Source organism: Meleagris gallopavo, chromosome 1 (genome assembly GCF_000146605.3).
Source record: "Meleagris gallopavo isolate NT-WF06-2002-E0010 breed Aviagen turkey brand Nicholas breeding stock chromosome 1, Turkey_5.1, whole genome shotgun sequence".
In the NCBI taxonomy this organism is placed as follows: domain Eukaryota; kingdom Metazoa; phylum Chordata; class Aves; order Galliformes; family Phasianidae; genus Meleagris; species Meleagris gallopavo.
Window position 1 is genome coordinate 49223440 of NC_015011.2, and position 17476 is coordinate 49240915.

The following is a 17476-nucleotide window of genomic DNA, read 5'->3' on the forward strand; positions in this document are numbered from 1 at the left end:
TGGGGAGGGAAAAGGGACCTGCCAGAATGGGGCTGTTTGCTTCAGAAGGGTTAGCTGGGGTGGGATGGGGAACGAACAGTGTGGTTGAGAGCCTCCTACTTTCTGGATTTTCTCTGTGGGATGAGTAGGCTGAGCCTGTCTACGTTAATCGGGTGTAGCAGGTCAAAGGGTGAACTGATCACCTGGGGCGAAAGGCCGGGGGAAGGCTGCAAACAAGCAGCCAGCACACCTGGGTGGGTAGCACAGGCGTGGAGGCTGTTGATCGCATCAGCAGAGGTGCGTGGAGATAAGCAAATGGCCGTCCTCCTCCCAACCTGACTCTCGTAGAGCTCACTCCTGTATGGTGTCTCCTGCTGCCCCAGCCTCCGCCTAGGGATGGTGGAGTCGCTTCCTCCTGACGGTCTGTAAGTCTGTCTCACAGCCCTTGGTTCCAGTGCTTTGTTGTAGCTGTGGTGCTGGTGTAGTGCTGGACCAGAGAGAATTCTTTCTCAAAAGCCATGTGCCTGTCCCTCCTGTTGTCCCAGGGGTCTAGGAGTGTCTTGGTGCTGCTTATTTTAGGTTACTGTGAAGGGAGGTGCTCCTTAAAGTGTGAAGCAGTCACCTGCTGGCGCTTTGTTAGGAGAGATTTCCTTCCCCAACTCTGTGAAGAAGATGGTGGGAAAGAGGTTCAAACTTTCTGGATTTCCATGATGGGAACACAGATGATGTTCTTGAATGGGTCATGTTCCTGCAGTGTTTCTAACTCATGCTGTTCATGGACATCTGAATTTCTGCACAGCAGCTGCATAGAAAGTGAAATATTGTGAGATTTAGGAGCTGTGTCCAGCTTCTGGAGTGAGTGCTGGGTGTAACTGATGCGTTCATTTTGCAGTCTTCCATGGGGCACTGATTCAGTTCCTGTTTCTGCTCTAACTTTGTGGGTTTTTTGTGTTTCTTTTCTCAGCACAACTAAACCATGGAGCTTCGAGTGGGGAACAAATACCGGCTGGGCAGAAAGATTGGCAGTGGTTCATTTGGAGACATTTACCTAGGTGAGTGTCAGTCTGTGTCCTTCCTACCTGCGTGGTTGTTTTTCTCAGTTGCGTCATTATTTTTGGTTTGATAAATATATATTTGCCTGTTGGTATTTTTAGCACCATGTAAGATCGGAGGTGATTGGAGGTGGGGCGGAGGAAAAAAAAAAAACTTCAAGAAATACTGCCAGTTGTTGCCCATCCTCTGATGGGACAGAGGGTGGAATGAGCTCCAGTTTGCCTCCCAGATATTGGAGACATGGTGACATTTGGTCAAACTGATCTAGATCTGGACTCTTAAGAGTGTATTTGTTATACACCTTGCTCCAACTCTCTTGTTGACTTTTACTGAGCTTGGGTGTGTGTGGGTATAAAACCACGTGTCAGAGTGGGTGGTGGAAAGGGAAAAGATGGACTTTCCTCCAGGGCAAAAGGAATGGAGCGATGGAAGGCTGATAGTGGGAGAGATGGTCCAGCACTTGAAAGAGACAGGCCTGACGCAGGGAGGTGTAAAACAGGTTGGGGAGGAGGCTGGCCTGGGTAAAATTCTGGGGCCCAGATCTAGTAGATTATGGGTGGTGTAGAATTTAGAGTTATCATCTGGGGTAGCCTCAGCTGGGAGGTGCATGGGATCGATGGACAAAGCCTGTGGAACTCTTGAGTTTGGTATTATCACAGCACTTGAGGAGAAACACCTCCAAGCCAGCTCACTGAGGTGTATGTCCATTTATTCCCTGATGCTTTGTCCACTGATGTTGCTGGCGTAAACTCTGTGGGGCTGAAGGGGCAGGACTATGCAGTAGCCTGATAAAACCGTCCTTGAAGTTTCTTCACCTGTTGTCCACTTTGCACCATTACCTTTGAAGCTGTAGTCCTCCAGGCCAGCGGAATGGGCCTGCAAACCCTTTCTTGGTGTTTGCACCCTTTTGGTACTTACAGATGGTTATCATATGCTCCTTGACTGTTTGTTTGCTCAGTTGAGTTGTATTTTGCTTCCCGCTACATCCACTGCTCTTCACTGTTGCTGTTCTTCCAATTTTTCCCAGTTTATCCATCTGCTGAGCAGCTTGGAGCCTACACAGCATTTTAGGTGCAGCATTTCCAGTGCTGGGCAGAGAAGGGCTACCCTTGAGCGGTCTGTAACACGATGCCTCTGCATAAGCTGCTTTGGGTCTCCTTGGCTTCCCCCATCACCAACACTGTATCACGTTGCAGAATTGGCCTGAACGTGCTGTCAGCTGTATTGTGCGAGGTCTCTTCCAGGTTCCGCAACATCTCCTTGCCCCTCCCCTAGCTGCCTTCGTTGAATACCTTTAGGTCAGATTACTTTGCCTCATTTTGTAAATCACCTGTTTTCTACCTCTGGCTTTTATCTCCAGCTCTCCCTTGCTTTATTATTCTCTCTTGATTGGTGTTGGCAGCTCCCCTTGAATAAGTACCCTTTGGGAATCACTGGTAACAGGCTTTGTTGCCACCTTCATCCAGAGCACAAACAAAGGTGATAAATAATGGATCGGGGATCCCAATTCCACTCTGTGATGCCATCACTGCAGCCCTTCCTGCTTGTCACTCCTCTGTGGCCCATTAGTGTCTCAGGTGACAGTGCATGCAACACCCAGGTGCTAGGGATCAAAGGGTGACAATTTGTTAGCCTGGATACAACATTTCCACCTATGCTTGAGCTCAGAGCCTTACAGACCCTTCCAAAGCACTGGAAAGTGCTGTGATCTTGCAGAACATCTGGGATACGTGCGGAGAAAGCAGGGAAGCACTGAGTGGGAAGGCCTGATTCTGCATTTCTGCATCATGTAGCAAGTTGCACACCTGTACAAAGTGGGCATGGAAAAGCAGTGGCTCAAGTGAAGAGACTGTCCCTCCTTGCCCATAACTAAGCCACATGAGCATCAAGGGAAGCTCCAGTGCCCAGTGTGAGGAGCCTCAAGTGGCTTGGTATACTCGAACTTAGTATCAAAGCCCTTGTGATGTGCACTGAGGTGCAAGCCAGCCTGTTTTGAAGCAGTGATAGTGAGACTTGTTGGAGCCAGGGTGACACCCCAGCCTGGAGGGATCAGGCTCGCAGTCTGTGCTGCTGATTGGGCTCATGCTGTCCTCTCAAGGCCTGGGTTGCAGACAGAGACTTATTCACTAGAATTTTTCTCCTGCACTGGATCCACCTCTAGGTTTCCTTCATGAGGGAGTGGAGATGGAGCAGAGACAAATGAGTTTTGTCTGTATCTGAAGGCTGGTTTGGGCTGGATGCTTTATTCCCAGGTTTTTCAGGACATTGGTGCTTCTGTGATCTGTGGGTACTGTGTGCTCTACTCCTTGGGATTTGTTTTTGGGTTTCCGGCCAGAAAGAGGTGCGAATTTCTACACGGTCTCACACAAAGGGAGGGCTCCTGTTAATCATAACCTGGGGCTCAGATCATGCAGATAATGGCAGTCTCTTGCTTTTGTGCTCTACCTTGAGGGTTATACGTGCCAAGCAGAGTTCCCCTGCGCTGGGCGGATGGGCACTGGGATCGAGATGGCAGCAGGCCTGAGCCTGCTCACCTCTGAAAAGGAGAATGAAACCCCAGGAGAGCAAAACCTAGTGGAGCCACAGGGACACTGGGGCTGTTGGGAGGCTGCTGCTTTGTCAGGGTGTCGGTGAAGGGGCCCGGCCATGGTGCTGCCTGTGATGCAGATGACTAGGGTGCACCAGAAGAGCCCTTGGGATGAGTAGAGGGGAGGGTGACGAAGGGGGGGATCTGTTCTGCAGACAAAGCATGCCGGGACAGGGCTTTGGACAGTTCCTGGTTGCAAGCTCCTCCTCAATGGGAGGGGAGCGATTTCCTTTGTTTCCTGGACTGTTAACTCTCTCTCGCCCTCTGACTTCCCCCATCTGCTCACAGCCCTCCTTTCTTCTGTTGCTAAGCTGGTGGTGGGAGAACCCGTTGTCCTGCTCAATGCGGAAGGTTTGCTGTATCAGACATGCAGCGAGGCTTCTGCTCTTAAAATCCTGTTTAGCAGGTGACATCCTCTGTCCCCAGAGCCCCGTTTCAAACAGCTCGTGATGAATGAGTAGTGTTTGTGCAGCCCCCACAGCGGAGCGAGACTGGGGGTGGATGTTAGGAATTATCCCTGATCCTACATGCGTCTCTCAACTGGTTGAAGCTAGGCAAGCTCTGCCGTGTTTGTCTGGGATTTTTCAGTCTGAAGAAGGAACAGGGAGCTGTTACTTTTGTTGTTTGTATCTTTTGGAAGATGGTGGTTTAAAGCATTGAACAAAGCATGAGAGAGACCCCTGGCTTTAGATTCTTGCTCTCTGCTAGTTCTCTAAACAAAAAAATGGCCGAGGGAGCAACCTAAAGATACATGAGGTGGGGGGGCTGATCTGCAAGTGTGAGGTACGTGCATCCTCAGCAAAGAACCGCCCTGTTTTACGTCTGATTCATCCTTGTTTTACCATCCTAGGCCACAGTTTCTGCTTCCTGTAAGAGACCGACACAAGCATTTGGGCTTTGGAGTCTGTGGGTCTGGAGGCCATGCTGAATGGCATGCTCATATTTTGTGGAATTGAAGCTTTCTTGACATTTAACACCCCCTCCCATGTACCCACCTGCATCCCTTCCATTTCCCTGCTTTACGTGCTTATAGATAACACCCCCCACCTGCAGGCAGCCTTGTAAATGGATGCATTGTCATCCTCCTAAATACGCGAGGCAGTAAGGAGATGAGAACACATTCATCTTGCCACTGTTCAGCTTTGGGGAGTAAGGTTCATTGAAAATGCTAATGCTTCCAGAAGTCAACAAGAGTCATTGTTGCTCGTGTGTCAGCAGATGGACAAGGAGAAGGAAAAATCCCCCAGGGGAGGGATGAGGGAGCTGCCGCTGAGGATTTGGAGGAAAATCTTTACAAAGGCAAGGGAAAGAGAAAGGAAGGAAATGCTCTTGTCTATCTGGGTATCCTGGGTGTTACCACGCTGAATGAGGTCTCGTGATTGAACACGAATTTAAAAGGTAGATAACCAGTCTGTGACCACATTAGTACTGTGGTCTGAGTGCCTTCTGCTGTTCTTTCTTTAACTCCTTCCACTCCTGATCTTTGTGAGAAGGGTTCTGTGTGGCGTGAAGAGAATGCACAGGCTTGTTTTGCAGATCAGCAGGCTTTTAAGTGGGAAATATCAGCTTTTTTCAAAAAAATCGCACTTAGCTTGAGCAATTGGGGTGCCTTTTCCCCACTTCTGTGTGTCTGACTCTGGAGTAAAAGCCCTTATTAAATTCATCCTGTTGCTCCTCCTCCTTCCCCTCCCTCAGAGCACCCTAAATAATTCCTCTCCCTCCTTAGTGTTTACAGCCTTCAAATATTTGCAGACTGTTGTCATGTCCCATTCTTCCTCCCCACCCTTCTTAGTTGTATCTCTTGTCTACATTACATATTTAGCTCTTTTAATCTTCCTTTGTAAATCAATCCCTTCAGGCCCCGATGGTTTTTGTTCCTCTCTTTCAAATTCCTTGCAGCTTGCCTATCTTGACCTGATGCTGTAATATCTAGATGACATCTTGTTGCTAGCATGGAGCTGTTGGCTAACTCTAGGTACAAGCAGTGCCTGAACCCTTTAGCAGGAGGTGGATCACCTTAGTATCCAGTGGGAGAAGAAATCTAGATGCATGAGCTTTTCTTTTTTTGATAGAACGGCTGCCTTGGTGGACTTTTTGTTAAGACCTCAACCCTTAATGCGGGGACTGGGAAGCATGAATTCACCAGACCTACCAAAATGTGCCATAGGTTTTCTACAAAACATCGTTTTCCCCTTGTGGTGTTCCCCATGCATATTCTGGAGCAGTGCTGAGAAGCTGCTCTGAATCAGAGCTGCTCTCTGATTTGTGTTTGAGTGCAATTTGTAACAACAGTTCCTGATACATGGAAGAACTTGTCTGTATTCCAGGCAGGCAGAGGAAAGGGGAGAGAGAGGCAAGTTTTAAGTGTCATTCCCGTGACCTGTGTGCAGATCTTTGTTCTTTCCATTTTAGGATGATGCGAAACATCTGGAATCCTCTCTGCTAATAGGAGAGAAGGATCAGGCTGTTCCTCCTTTGGCAGTGCCCTTTGGGACCAGAGTGCTGGCTTTCGTGGCTGGCAGCTTGCTTCTCTTTGAGGGAAAGTGTGTGGGGTGGTGCTTTTGTATCATCGCAAGCTTGCTAGCAATACCTTCAACAAAAGACATCTGAGTAGCTTAATTCACTACTGGATTCAGTTTACTTCTTCATGCTTCTGATTTTGGATGTAGCAAATCTTTCTGTATTGGCAAAAGATTAAATACATTATTAAAATCCTCAGGAGAGAGAGAAGCTGGAGATTTGTGAACTGTCTGTATTGAGAGCCCAGAGGTAGCTAGGAATGTCAGCAATGTCTCCTCCTGAACTAATTGGCCCTGTTAAAGTGCGTGGCTTCTAGAACCTGAGGTAACCAGAAATTTTACCAAGGAAGATGTACTCCAATCACTGCCTGGATGCTTGGCTTGTGTTCTGGAGGCTAAGAATATGGTCAGCTAAAACTTCTACTCAGGATAGTTCGTGCTGATACAGATTGTCCTCACAAAGCCTGGTGCTTGTTGTCCTAGCCTGTCTGTAGGGTCAGAGCTGGCTTACTGGTCATGTGCCTTCCTCTGTGCCTGTCTTTGCAAATGGCAGTGCTGGAAACTTGGTATGAAGTGGCTGAATAATCTCATTTGTTTTGCAGAGAATAAACCTTCAGATTTACCCTGAAATTTTGGCGTCTGCATGGGCCTTGTTAAAAGTGCTTAGCTTCAGTGGAAGCCTGCACAATCTTCCTTTTACTCTCATCTCTATGCAGGAGCCAACATTGCGACTGGTGAAGAGGTGGCTATCAAACTGGAATGTGTCAAAACCAAGCATCCCCAGCTCCACATTGAGAGCAAATTCTACAAGATGATGCAAGGAGGAGGTGAGATAGGGAGGGAAAAGATGGGGCCGGGGGAGTGGTTGAAAGAGGGAGTTATTCTGGAGGGCCTTAGAAAATTATTTTGGTATTACATAGAACCTTCTCAGCAGGGGATGCAGCAGTTTTCCTCTGTTCTGAAGCTTAATCTTTTTTTTTTTTCTTTTTTTTTTTCTTTTCCCCCAGTGGGTATCCCCTCCATTAAGTGGTGTGGAGCAGAGGGGGACTATAACGTGATGGTGATGGAGCTCTTGGGGCCGAGCCTGGAAGATCTCTTCAACTTCTGTTCCCGCAAATTTAGTCTCAAGACAGTTCTGCTCCTGGCAGACCAGATGGTGAGTTTCCTCTGAAGCATTTGTGCCTACTCTCCTTTTCTATACCTCCCCCCCTTCCCCTCTGCTCAAGAAATGCTACATCCCAGGCTTTTTCATTTAGCAGCAAGTGGCTGCCAGGTTTTACTTTCTTGATGAAGGCCTGGATCCTAGGCGCTGCTGGGTGTTTCTGATCTCTGTCCCTCCTTCCTTCCTCTTTTGCTCACCCTCACATCTGTGCATGTAATACACATGCTTTTACCTACATGGTAGATGACTGACACTGCTATCCATCTTGAGTAAGCAGTACGTGCCCTGGGCTTAGGACCTTTCTGGACCCTCTTCTTTCCCAGCATGGCTGGTTTTGAAAGCTGACTGTGTCAGTCCTGAAGCTCAGAGTTTTAATCCATGAAAAGTCAATTCCCATACCTCCTTGTGGTGCTAATGGTGACTTTTCCTGAGGACTGCTGGTGTGTGGGATTTAGATCCATTTCCAGATACTGCTGCCTCCAGAGGGTGAGGAGGTCATCTTTTTCTTTGGCTGCCATCTCTGGTATTCTCTGCAAGGGATACCTTTTCCTTCTTTGGCGTGCAGCTATACTGAGCTTTCATTTCATTTTTATCACTTTGTTTAATTTGAATTTTTTTTTTCTCTTCTTTTTCTCCTTCAGATTAGCCGTATTGAGTACATTCATTCCAAGAACTTCATCCACCGGGATGTGAAGCCAGACAACTTCCTTATGGGGCTTGGTAAAAAAGGCAACCTAGTATACATCATTGATTTTGGTTTGGCCAAGAAGTACCGAGATGCCCGGACCCACCAGCACATACCTTACCGGGAAAACAAGAATCTGACTGGCACAGCTCGTTATGCTTCTATCAACACCCACCTGGGAATCGGTGAGCCTGCTGTTGCCCCTTGGTGGGGCTTTCCATGGGACAGAGCATGTACCTTGCAGGGGGGTGGCATGCCTTCTGAAGGTTGCAATGCCACATCTGGGGTTTGAGTTGTCACAAAAGCCAGCATGGCCCAGTAAGCAGGTGCTAGCTGGCTTCTGGGTTCTGTGCTTGGCTTTTCTACTGGCATGTATGGAGATCATAGGCGGATAACTTTATTGTCCTGTCTTTGTCAACTCTTCTGTGGCCATCTGAACTCCTAAAAGCAGAAATGGTCTACTGGATTGTGTTCATGCACTGCTTAGTGCAGCAGAACACCTACTTCAGCAGTGTGACCTCCTCGACTTCACTGCCACTAACTGCCTTGTACAATTTTTGCTGGCTTGTAGATATGTAAAAGGCATTCAGAGGCATTAAGTCCGTAGGGATACATACAGCTGAAACCTCTTGCTGACTCCTGTCTGTATCAGTGCTGATTTTGTGGCTGTCAGAGCTGGAGTATAACAGGCCACCACTGGGGATGGGGACAGCAACATGCTGGAAATGCACAAGGAGCTGGAATAAGGGGAGGCTTCTTACTGCCCAAACATGCAGGTTTTGTAACAGTGAGGATTGGCTTTCTAGGTCTTCAAAATCTGTGGGTTTTTGAACCACATTGTCCCATTCACCTCTAAGAGTAAACGTGAGGCAGCTGTAGGGAAGCAGGGCTCTGTGCTTGGTGCCTAAGGCTAGTATAGTGCTGAGAGTTCAACCAGGTCTTACACTGGTATTGGACATTGTTACAGACTTTGCAGATACCCCACGCAGGTTAACAGTCAGGGCACTTAAACCTCCTGAAGTCACCCGAGTTTGTCCTGAGAATGAGCCTCAGTGCACAACACTTGGTTGATGTGGGGAGCAGAGATGAAATCCTCCTGCAGTTTTCTCTTCCCTTTCCTGACAGGATACCTACTTCTTTGTGTGACTTCTTTGTCCCCAGTGTGAGAGTTTCATTGTTACCACAGGGTTCCTTCTCCCTGACTTTGTTCTGCTACTGGTTGACAAACCCCATCGGCAGAAACATTGAAACCACCTTGCCTGTTGAGCGCAGCTCGCTCAGAGCTCCATTTGGTTTTGAGAGACCTTCTGAGATGTGTAAGCTGGGAATTTGAAAATCACAGCAGAGAAGTCAAACATCTTAAACTAACAGTTTCTGCAAGATTTTCTATCTTAATATTCCTAGGGAAAGCTTTCAGTTCTCCCCTCTTGACTCTGGATTCTTGAGAAAACATCTACAAGACTTCACCTGCAAAAAACAGAGCAATTTCCCACTGTTTTCCTTCCTTACTACTGTGTAGCTGTATACCAAAAATGTTTTATTGATATCAAGATGAGGAGTGTTGTGTGTTGAGAGTGGGCTATGATCTCCTGACCTCTTTCCCATAGCAAAAATAGTTCTTGCAGTGCTCTCCAAGTTGGTCTTGTATTTTGGCTTGACCTGCTTATATATAACTGACTCTCCATTGAATTCTTGGTCAAGATTTCCACAGCCATGGTAACTGCCATAAGGAGACATGCACAAAATAATTCTTACTGCTATGTCTGTCAGTTTTTTTATTTTTATTTTTCATGTGTGCCTTCCCCGTCTGAACCAAGCACGAGATGCTAAATGTCTGGTTGTGGGCTTTTTTTGTTTTGTTTCAGGAATTTATTATTCATCTGACCCCTAACTTAGCCCTTTGCTACTGGTGGTTGGCTTGTGTATCGGGGTGAACAAACAGTGTCTGAGTGCTAATCCAAGGGCAAACTGCATAGGCCATCAATCTGAGTGTAGCAGTCACTTGTTCTCTTCATGCCCTTTGCTTCTGAAATGCTGGGTGTGAGTTGCTCAGTGCAACAGGTCTTGAGTATGTTTTCTCCGTGCTGCAGATAGTTGCCCTGAATCATATAAAGGCTACATGGCTTGCCTGGAGCAAAGGGGATGGAGTGTCATAGTTGCAGCTGAATTTCCTGTTTCTCGAGACCTTGCCACAGGATAAATGGCAGACATGTTTGTGAGTTAGCAGCATTGCCATGGGAACTGTCACTAATTTATTTTTTTTTGACTTGTCAGATACTAAATTCTCTGTCATAACGTTCCATTAATGCAGTTTTGAGAGAGGGAAGGAACCAGGTGCTGGGGTATTCATGTGACGGGAATAGCAAATGAATAAATGCCTTTATTTGAATGTGCAAGCTAAGGACTGGGCATTCCGATGTCTGGAGGAAACACATTCTTTTTCCAGTGACCAAGGAAAAAGTAGGAGGCGAGATTGGAGAGGGTTTCCATAGTGGGAGACTTGCTGTTCGGGGAGTCAGTGGACTGTGCAGGCTTTGGTTCACGCATTCCAGTCAATTTTCACATGCTCCAGGGATGAGAGTCCCCTGCACCCTCTGGAACTCATGAAGTCTGAAATAAATGCCCAGGGGTGCCCAGGAGGCAGTCTTGGTGAGCTCTATCTGGATGACAGCAGGCTGGGCTGGGATCGGGGGCCACTTTTTCCCCAAACTCGTCTCATAGGCAGCATCATGGGCTGTGCCCATCATCAGCTTCTTTTGCTGACCCTGCTGGCTGCCGCCCATTTCAGACTTCTGCTGTCATGCAGTGGGGAGAGAAAGAGGAAGCGTAGTCCGAGAATGTGCAGTGTCAGGTCTGAGTGTGTAATCAGGAAAACACTGCTTGGTTAAAACTGCTTTTAGCAATTTTAGTAGCAGTGAAGAGTTGTGTTTTAAGGAGGCCTGCATGGGGACTGCATTGCTTGGGATAGGATTGGAAAGCGCTGGCCTGGGGGACTGGGAGGTGCTTTGAGTTGCCAGGAAACTAGTTTGGTCATGAACCTTGCATCCAAGGCGAACAGTCCTGGTTCTGCTTTTGCCCAAACATGTCTTCATCAGGTAACTCGCCTTCTTGCTACTCACCTCTGACTGCTCCTTCCAAGGAACCTGCTTGGGAACAGAGCTGGGAAGTGGGCTGGGAGTCTCCCCAAGAGTGGGAGGAATCTGGCACCATATCCCCTTGCCACTCCTAAGGAGGGGGAGATTGCTTGCAGAGTGAGTTGGATTCAAGAGACTGTGCTGCATTGTGTGGGATGGACCTCATGCTTTGTATTGAAAAGGTTTTTGAGTGAGGATCTGTCTTATGAAAGTAGCAGTCCCCTGTCTGTTGTAAGAGAGCTGAGAAGCTGAACTGAAACGGAGAGAGGAAGTGTGATGTGGTGCTGCAGGTTAGGTGCAGGTCACGACTGTAATCCTGCTTCTGAGCTGACTTGCTCTGTGGACCCATTCGCATCACTGGTTTTTCTTTTCTCATCATGTGGTGTGAGATGTTTGCCTTCTGCTCAGGGGTGTTGTGTGGTTAATCAATGATTACCAGGCTTCTAAAAGTGGGAAGTAATGATGTTAAGTAAAATTTCCGTAGTGCGTAGAGGTGAGGGTTTTTTCTAACTCTAATTGCCTGCTTTTGCTGTCTGCTATTACTCAGTCTTCTGTGGCTGTTGGTGTATGAGGCGAGGCCAAAAAAAAAAACCCACCCAAAAAAAACTTGAGATGTGTGATTCTGAAAATGAAACAAAGGAATGGAATATGTGAACTTACTCTGTCACCCAAGGTATAATCCAGGGTCTTGCAGTTGTGGCTACAAGTGAAAGAAATACAGTGTTCTGAGGTCTGCATAAGTGTTGTTCAGGCATGTGGCAGCCACAGCCCATCATGTTGGTGCTTCAGGCTCCTCTTGGATTTGAATCCCACTGAAATCATTTAAGTGGACTACAGTGATGAGATGTATCTGAGAAAACTGACTTCAGGAGTGCCACACAGTAAGGCATTTATCACACTGCCTTTTAATAATTAGGTTTTGTGCTTACAGTTATTTTTCTCTGTCATGTTGCTGTGCTGAAGCACGCGTCATGTGCACTGGTGAGCCACCCAATTTAGTTCTGTAACCCATCTCCTTGCCTCCAGTAAGGGCTTGTAGCATCCCCCACTGACTGCAGTCTTCATAGCCTTCTGTCCGGTAGATCTCTCTGGTTCCTGCTCCAGACAGAGAACCACAATTATGGACTGTTAAAGCTACTGTTTAGGTAAGTTGAAGGCTGGCAAATTGCAGGATCCAGGTTGCCCTCCACACCTGTTTTTTCAGGCCCTGGATGTGCATTCGGTGTAGGTTGTTATCAAATATGGTTTAGCTTTATTTGATGCGTGGTGTGTAATCACAGCTGTCTGAGAGTGTATGCATGCCAACCTTCACCCAAATGCAATACGGCCGCTTTCTTTTCCCTGCTTCCTCCACAGCATCTAAGTGTCTCCCAGCCAGGCCTGTAGTTATCTTTGGCAGCAGCCTGATGAGATTAAGAAGCATTAGCCCCTCTAAAGTGGGCAACTTGAGGCAGTGAGTTAGTGAGGTCAAAAAAAGCTGTTACTTCAGCACGTTCAACATAAGGTAGTTCGAGGATCAGCAAGGCTTCTTTCTTCTATGCTCCTGTCTTGGACCATAGCATTTTTACAGTACTTATACGTGCTTTTAACCCAAGGCACTTTCTTCTTAAATCTGAAGTGATGGACACTCATTTTCTTTTGCAACCAAGGCCATTTTTCTTTTTTTCCTTCCACTGCCACTCCTCCCCTAATTCTAATTTGCCAAGCCCCCTGATTCGCAGAAGCATTAGGAAGGTGGCAGGAGGAAGGAAGGCCCACAGTGAGTTGTGGAGCTTCTGTGTCAAAACCATCTTGAGCAAACTTTTGGTTTAAAATGGCTTGGTCCTGACAGAGAACGAATTCAGTGTGGAATATTTTTGCTTGGGAAACAAAACTTTTAGATGTGATTTTATAAAACACAAAGTGGATCCTTATAATGGCATGTAAAGGGCAATCCTTGCCTGAGTAGAGCTGGTGGTGTCAGTTATACAGTCACTGTCATTTAGAGAAGAACCTTTTTGGTTAAAATATGCCTTTTTCTTCCACATCTTGAAAAACTACCAATCCAGAAACTTCCTTGCACAGTATTACCTAACAATATTACCTGTTAAGCTTCTCTGAACTGTCAGCACAGCTGTTTATCTTAAGAAGGGGTCACCAGTTCGTTGTTTCTGCCCTGTGTAAAGAAGGTTAAGTGGAATATGCGTTTGACAGTGTAGTGTTGTGCTTGTTTCTGTAAGCTTTGCTTTTCTATGACCATCTTTGCCATGACTAATCCCTGGGCTGAGTATCATCCTGGGTGGAGAAGTGCAGGTGCCCTTCCTCTGTGACAAGAAAGAGCAAGCATGCGGTGCTGCTGTTGTGTGAATTAAGACTCCTCCATTGAGGATATAGGCCAGACCACTTCGTAAATAGAGAATTGTTCTCTTGTGAGGAGTACTTTAACTCCGCAATATGAACAGGAATTTTTACTGGATTTTCTTCTATCCTTAAAACTAGGGTTTTTCTGTCCTTATAGAACCACCAAAGAAGAGAGAGAGATTGTTTCTTTGATTCTCTGTTCGCCTCCAGAGCTGTGAAATTGCCAAAGCAGTTCTAGTTGCCACTCACTCGTTGCCCCATGTAACTTTTTCCCTACAGAACAGAGTCGTCGTGATGACCTGGAGAGCCTGGGCTACGTGCTCATGTATTTCAACCTGGGCTCGCTGCCCTGGCAGGGCCTCAAGGCTGCCACCAAGCGCCAAAAGTATGAGAGGATCAGCGAGAAAAAGATGTCAACGCCAATTGAGGTGCTCTGCAAAGGGTATCCTTGTAAGTGCTCTGATTTTGATGGCTGTGTTGTCTGATGCGTGGCTTGCCTTCCTGCTGAAACTTCGTGGAGTCGTGAATAATGAAGGGCCCAGTCCCTGATGTGCTGCTGACGCCAGTGAAGAAAATTAAGAGAGACGTTTGATGATACAGTTCTGGTTCAGAAGTGGGAAACAGATGTTTTAGTGTAGAGCTGAGCCTTTTGTTAGTAAGGGCTTGAGGGTGCTGGGAAGAATCTTTTAGAGTCTCAGAAACATTCTGGAAGGAGGGTGGGCATTGAGGTGAGAAGATGTGCAGGTGATTCTGAGTTATTCTGGATAATAGGAATTAAGGTCAACCAAGATGAGTTCCAGAAATAGCCAGGCAATGGAGTAGAAAGTGCAATTCATTGTAGACAAATGTAGAATAATGTATGTGAGGGGAGAGTAGAAGGCTCAAACTTCGTGTCGCATAGAAACTAGTCAGCTCTGATCTGACAGGTGTCACTCAGCAGTGAGCTGTTCCAGTTACAATAGATGGTTCTGTGAAAGCAGCAGATTTGTACTTAGTGGCTACTGAGGAAAGCGGATCGGGTGTAAAGGATTACTAGAAAGAGAAAAAGCACAAAGAGTATTCATAAACCCTTGGCCAACTCGCACCCTACTTGCACTGTGCAGCTCTGGTCCTTCCTCTCTTTCAGAACAGGTGCAGTAGGTCTGGAAAAGGTCCAGGAAAGACCAGAAGGATGTTGAGCAGCAAGGTGATTTCTACTCAAGCAGTAAATAAGCAAACTTGAATCTGGAAAGGAGATGGTTAGGGAGGAGATGATCAAAGTTTGTATTCTCACTGTGCCTCCAGATTTTTGGATGGGAGCAGATTTCTTTTCCAGTTCAAGAACTGGAGCAGCCAAATGAAGCTGGCTTTTGCTAGCTTCAAAACAAAGTTATAAGCTTCTCTATGCAGGCAGTAGGAGACCCATAGAACTCCTTCCCAGAAGATGTTGTGGATGCTTAAAGGAAAGGTTGGACATTAATGTGGAAGAGAAATCTACTGAGGGTTATTAAATAATTAGAAACAACACCAAACTCGGGAACTTCCGGATCTGAAAACAGGTCAAAGCTGGGCTAGTGTCAATAGAGGCATCAGACGTGCTTGCCCTGGTGTTCCTTTTTGGTAGCTGTCTTCTCCTGACCAGAAGCTACAGGACTAAGAGTACCTCTGTCTGAGCTGAGTCCATCTCCTGTTACAGAATTCTATCCCTTCCAGTCTTTCTAAATGGCATCAGTCATATTCATATCGTGCAAGCCTGCATTCCTCTCCTTCAGCAAACACTGTGACTTGCTGCCTCTTGCTTGAAGGAGCAGACAGAAGAGGGATTTGTGAGCATTACCTCTTGTAAAAAATACGGATGGAATCTTCTCTGTGGCTAGAGCACTACAACTTCAGAGTCTGTTTTCCTCCTTTCCCAGCTCTGTGTCTGTGCTGTCCTGATGCAGCACTTTGCTACTGAAAAGCTGTGGTAGATCTCCAATGAGGCTGGGGAGCAAACAGTGTCTAACAAGTGGCTGTTCTCTGCTCTCTCCAGCTGAGTTCTCGACATACCTCAACTTCTGCCGCTCACTGAGGTTTGATGACAAACCTGACTACTCATATTTGCGACAGCTCTTCCGCAACCTCTTCCACCGCCAGGGCTTCTCCTACGACTATGTCTTCGACTGGAACATGCTTAAATTTGTGAGTGTGTGTGTGTGTGTGGGGAAAAGGCTGGGTGGGATGTGGATGGGTTTTATGGCATGGAGAGGAAGGTAAGAAACTGCCTGTCATTTGTACTTACCCCCAGTGATCAACTTGAGAAAGAGAACCAGGTAGAGGCAGAGTTATTCCATGGTGCTAAGTGGGGGGGATACAGCTACAGTTCTGGCAGCATATCTGATGCAACGTGTGGGTCAGTAGCTAAACCTCTCGCTGTATAGTTAGAAATCTCCTCTCAGAAGGAGTGAGCTATACCGGGAGATAGGACAGAGTAATAGGTTGCAGTAGCAGCTGTAGCAGTAGCAGCTGTATAAGCACCATGTGCTTTCATCCATACTTCTCCATGGAAGAACACCCTCTAGATGGAGTGGAAGATGGTGAGAAGAACTTGTTTATGGGATGGAGCTCTGCTTTCCTGTTGTGTTCAAACACCCTGGATTTTCTGTCTGCTGCTGCTGTCTCTCTTAACTGACAGCTGTGTGGGATTTCTCTTTCTGCCCCAGGGAGCAGCCCGAAACCCTGAGGATATGGATCGGGAACGGCGAGAGCACGAGCGAGAAGAAAGGATGGGACAGCTCCGGGGGTCAGCCACACGAGCACTGCCCCCTGGCCCACCTGCTGGAGCCACTGGCAACCGTCTTCGCAATGTCGCTGAGCCCATGGCCTCCACCCCCACCTCCCGAATCCAACAGTCCGGTGAGCAGGATGGGAGGGCTAGCGGAGTGTGTGTCACCCCTGTTCATCAGCTGGATGCTACAACTGCTGTCTGGTGTTGTCTCGCTTTTCTATGCCTCAACAGGAAACACATCCCCCAGAGCAATCTCAAGAGTGGACAGGGAGCGGAAGGTCAGCATGAGGTTACATCGAGGAGCTCCTGCCAACGTCTCCTCATCCGACCTCACAGGGAGGCAAGAAGTGTCACGGATTTCAGCATCACAGGTGAGTCCCTGCCTGAGTGTTCCACAGAGACTAAGGGCCCTGCAGCAGGTTTTGCTTGATGTGTTAGAGCTGACGTGAAGGCACACTGCCTGAAGCTTCTGCAGCACACTGGGGAGTGGTACCAGGTTACAGCTTCGCTCTTCAGTTGTGTGCTTTCTGCAAGCTGTGCCTAGCATGGTCTTAGATCTATTTTGCTCTGCTTAAGCCTTCACCTGGTAGTCTTCCAGACCACAGTGGTTTCAAGTGAACCTTGGGAAGGGTGATACAGGAGAGAAATGCTCAGCCTCTCTGTTTTGTTGTCCATGCCCTTTCTTCATCTCTTGCGTATTCTTTCTCTTCTTTTGTAGACAAGTGTGCCATTTGATCACCTTGGGAAGTGAGGAGCAATTGCCACTGGACCAGTGTTTGCTTAGGTGAGTGAGTCCCTGGTGCCTGGGATCCTGCAAGGAGGGGATTGCTAGAACCAGGGATTAGGTTAAAGCCTTGATATGTAACAGTGGGGGATGGGGGCATTTCCTTTCCCCTTTGCCTTACTTTGAGGTGTTTTTTGGCTTTGGGAGGAAGAGCAAAGTTTGCTGCCAAAGCCTTGGGGATGAATTATGTTGGGTGTGAAAGTAACTTCTGTTTTTCCTGGAGGGTAGGGAGGGTAGAGAAGGTGCTGGGCTGGGGAGCCATTTTGTTAGTTCCTGATTAATGCTTTTCTGGCAGTGTGATGGTGGGGAGGAGTGTGAAACTTTGCACAGCTAAAGAGTATCTCATCTAACTGGACAAGGTAACTGAGGGGTGGCAGGAGAGCAGGAGAAAAAGGTGATTTGGTTAGTTCTGCTCCAGTTGGTATTGAATTTACTGGGGAGAGCCTCTTTGCCTAACTTCCTTTTCTCTTTTTCTCTTTTTCTTTTT

General features: G+C 47.2%; 1 protein-coding gene across 1 annotated transcript; it reads left to right on the forward strand.

The window, feature by feature from the left end:
* Positions 1-206: 206 nt before the first annotated feature.
* CSNK1E (casein kinase 1 epsilon) lies at positions 207-16989 on the forward strand. Its single transcript, XM_003202250.4, has 10 exons — positions 207-404; positions 944-1031; positions 6855-6965; positions 7146-7294; positions 7942-8170; positions 13739-13909; positions 15471-15619; positions 16141-16333; positions 16437-16576; positions 16924-16989. Exons 2-10 carry the CDS (start codon positions 956-958, stop codon positions 16954-16956), a joined length of 1251 nt encoding a protein of 416 aa, XP_003202298.1. The 5' UTR covers positions 207-404; positions 944-955; the 3' UTR covers positions 16957-16989.
* The last annotated feature ends 487 nt before the right edge of the window (positions 16990-17476 follow it).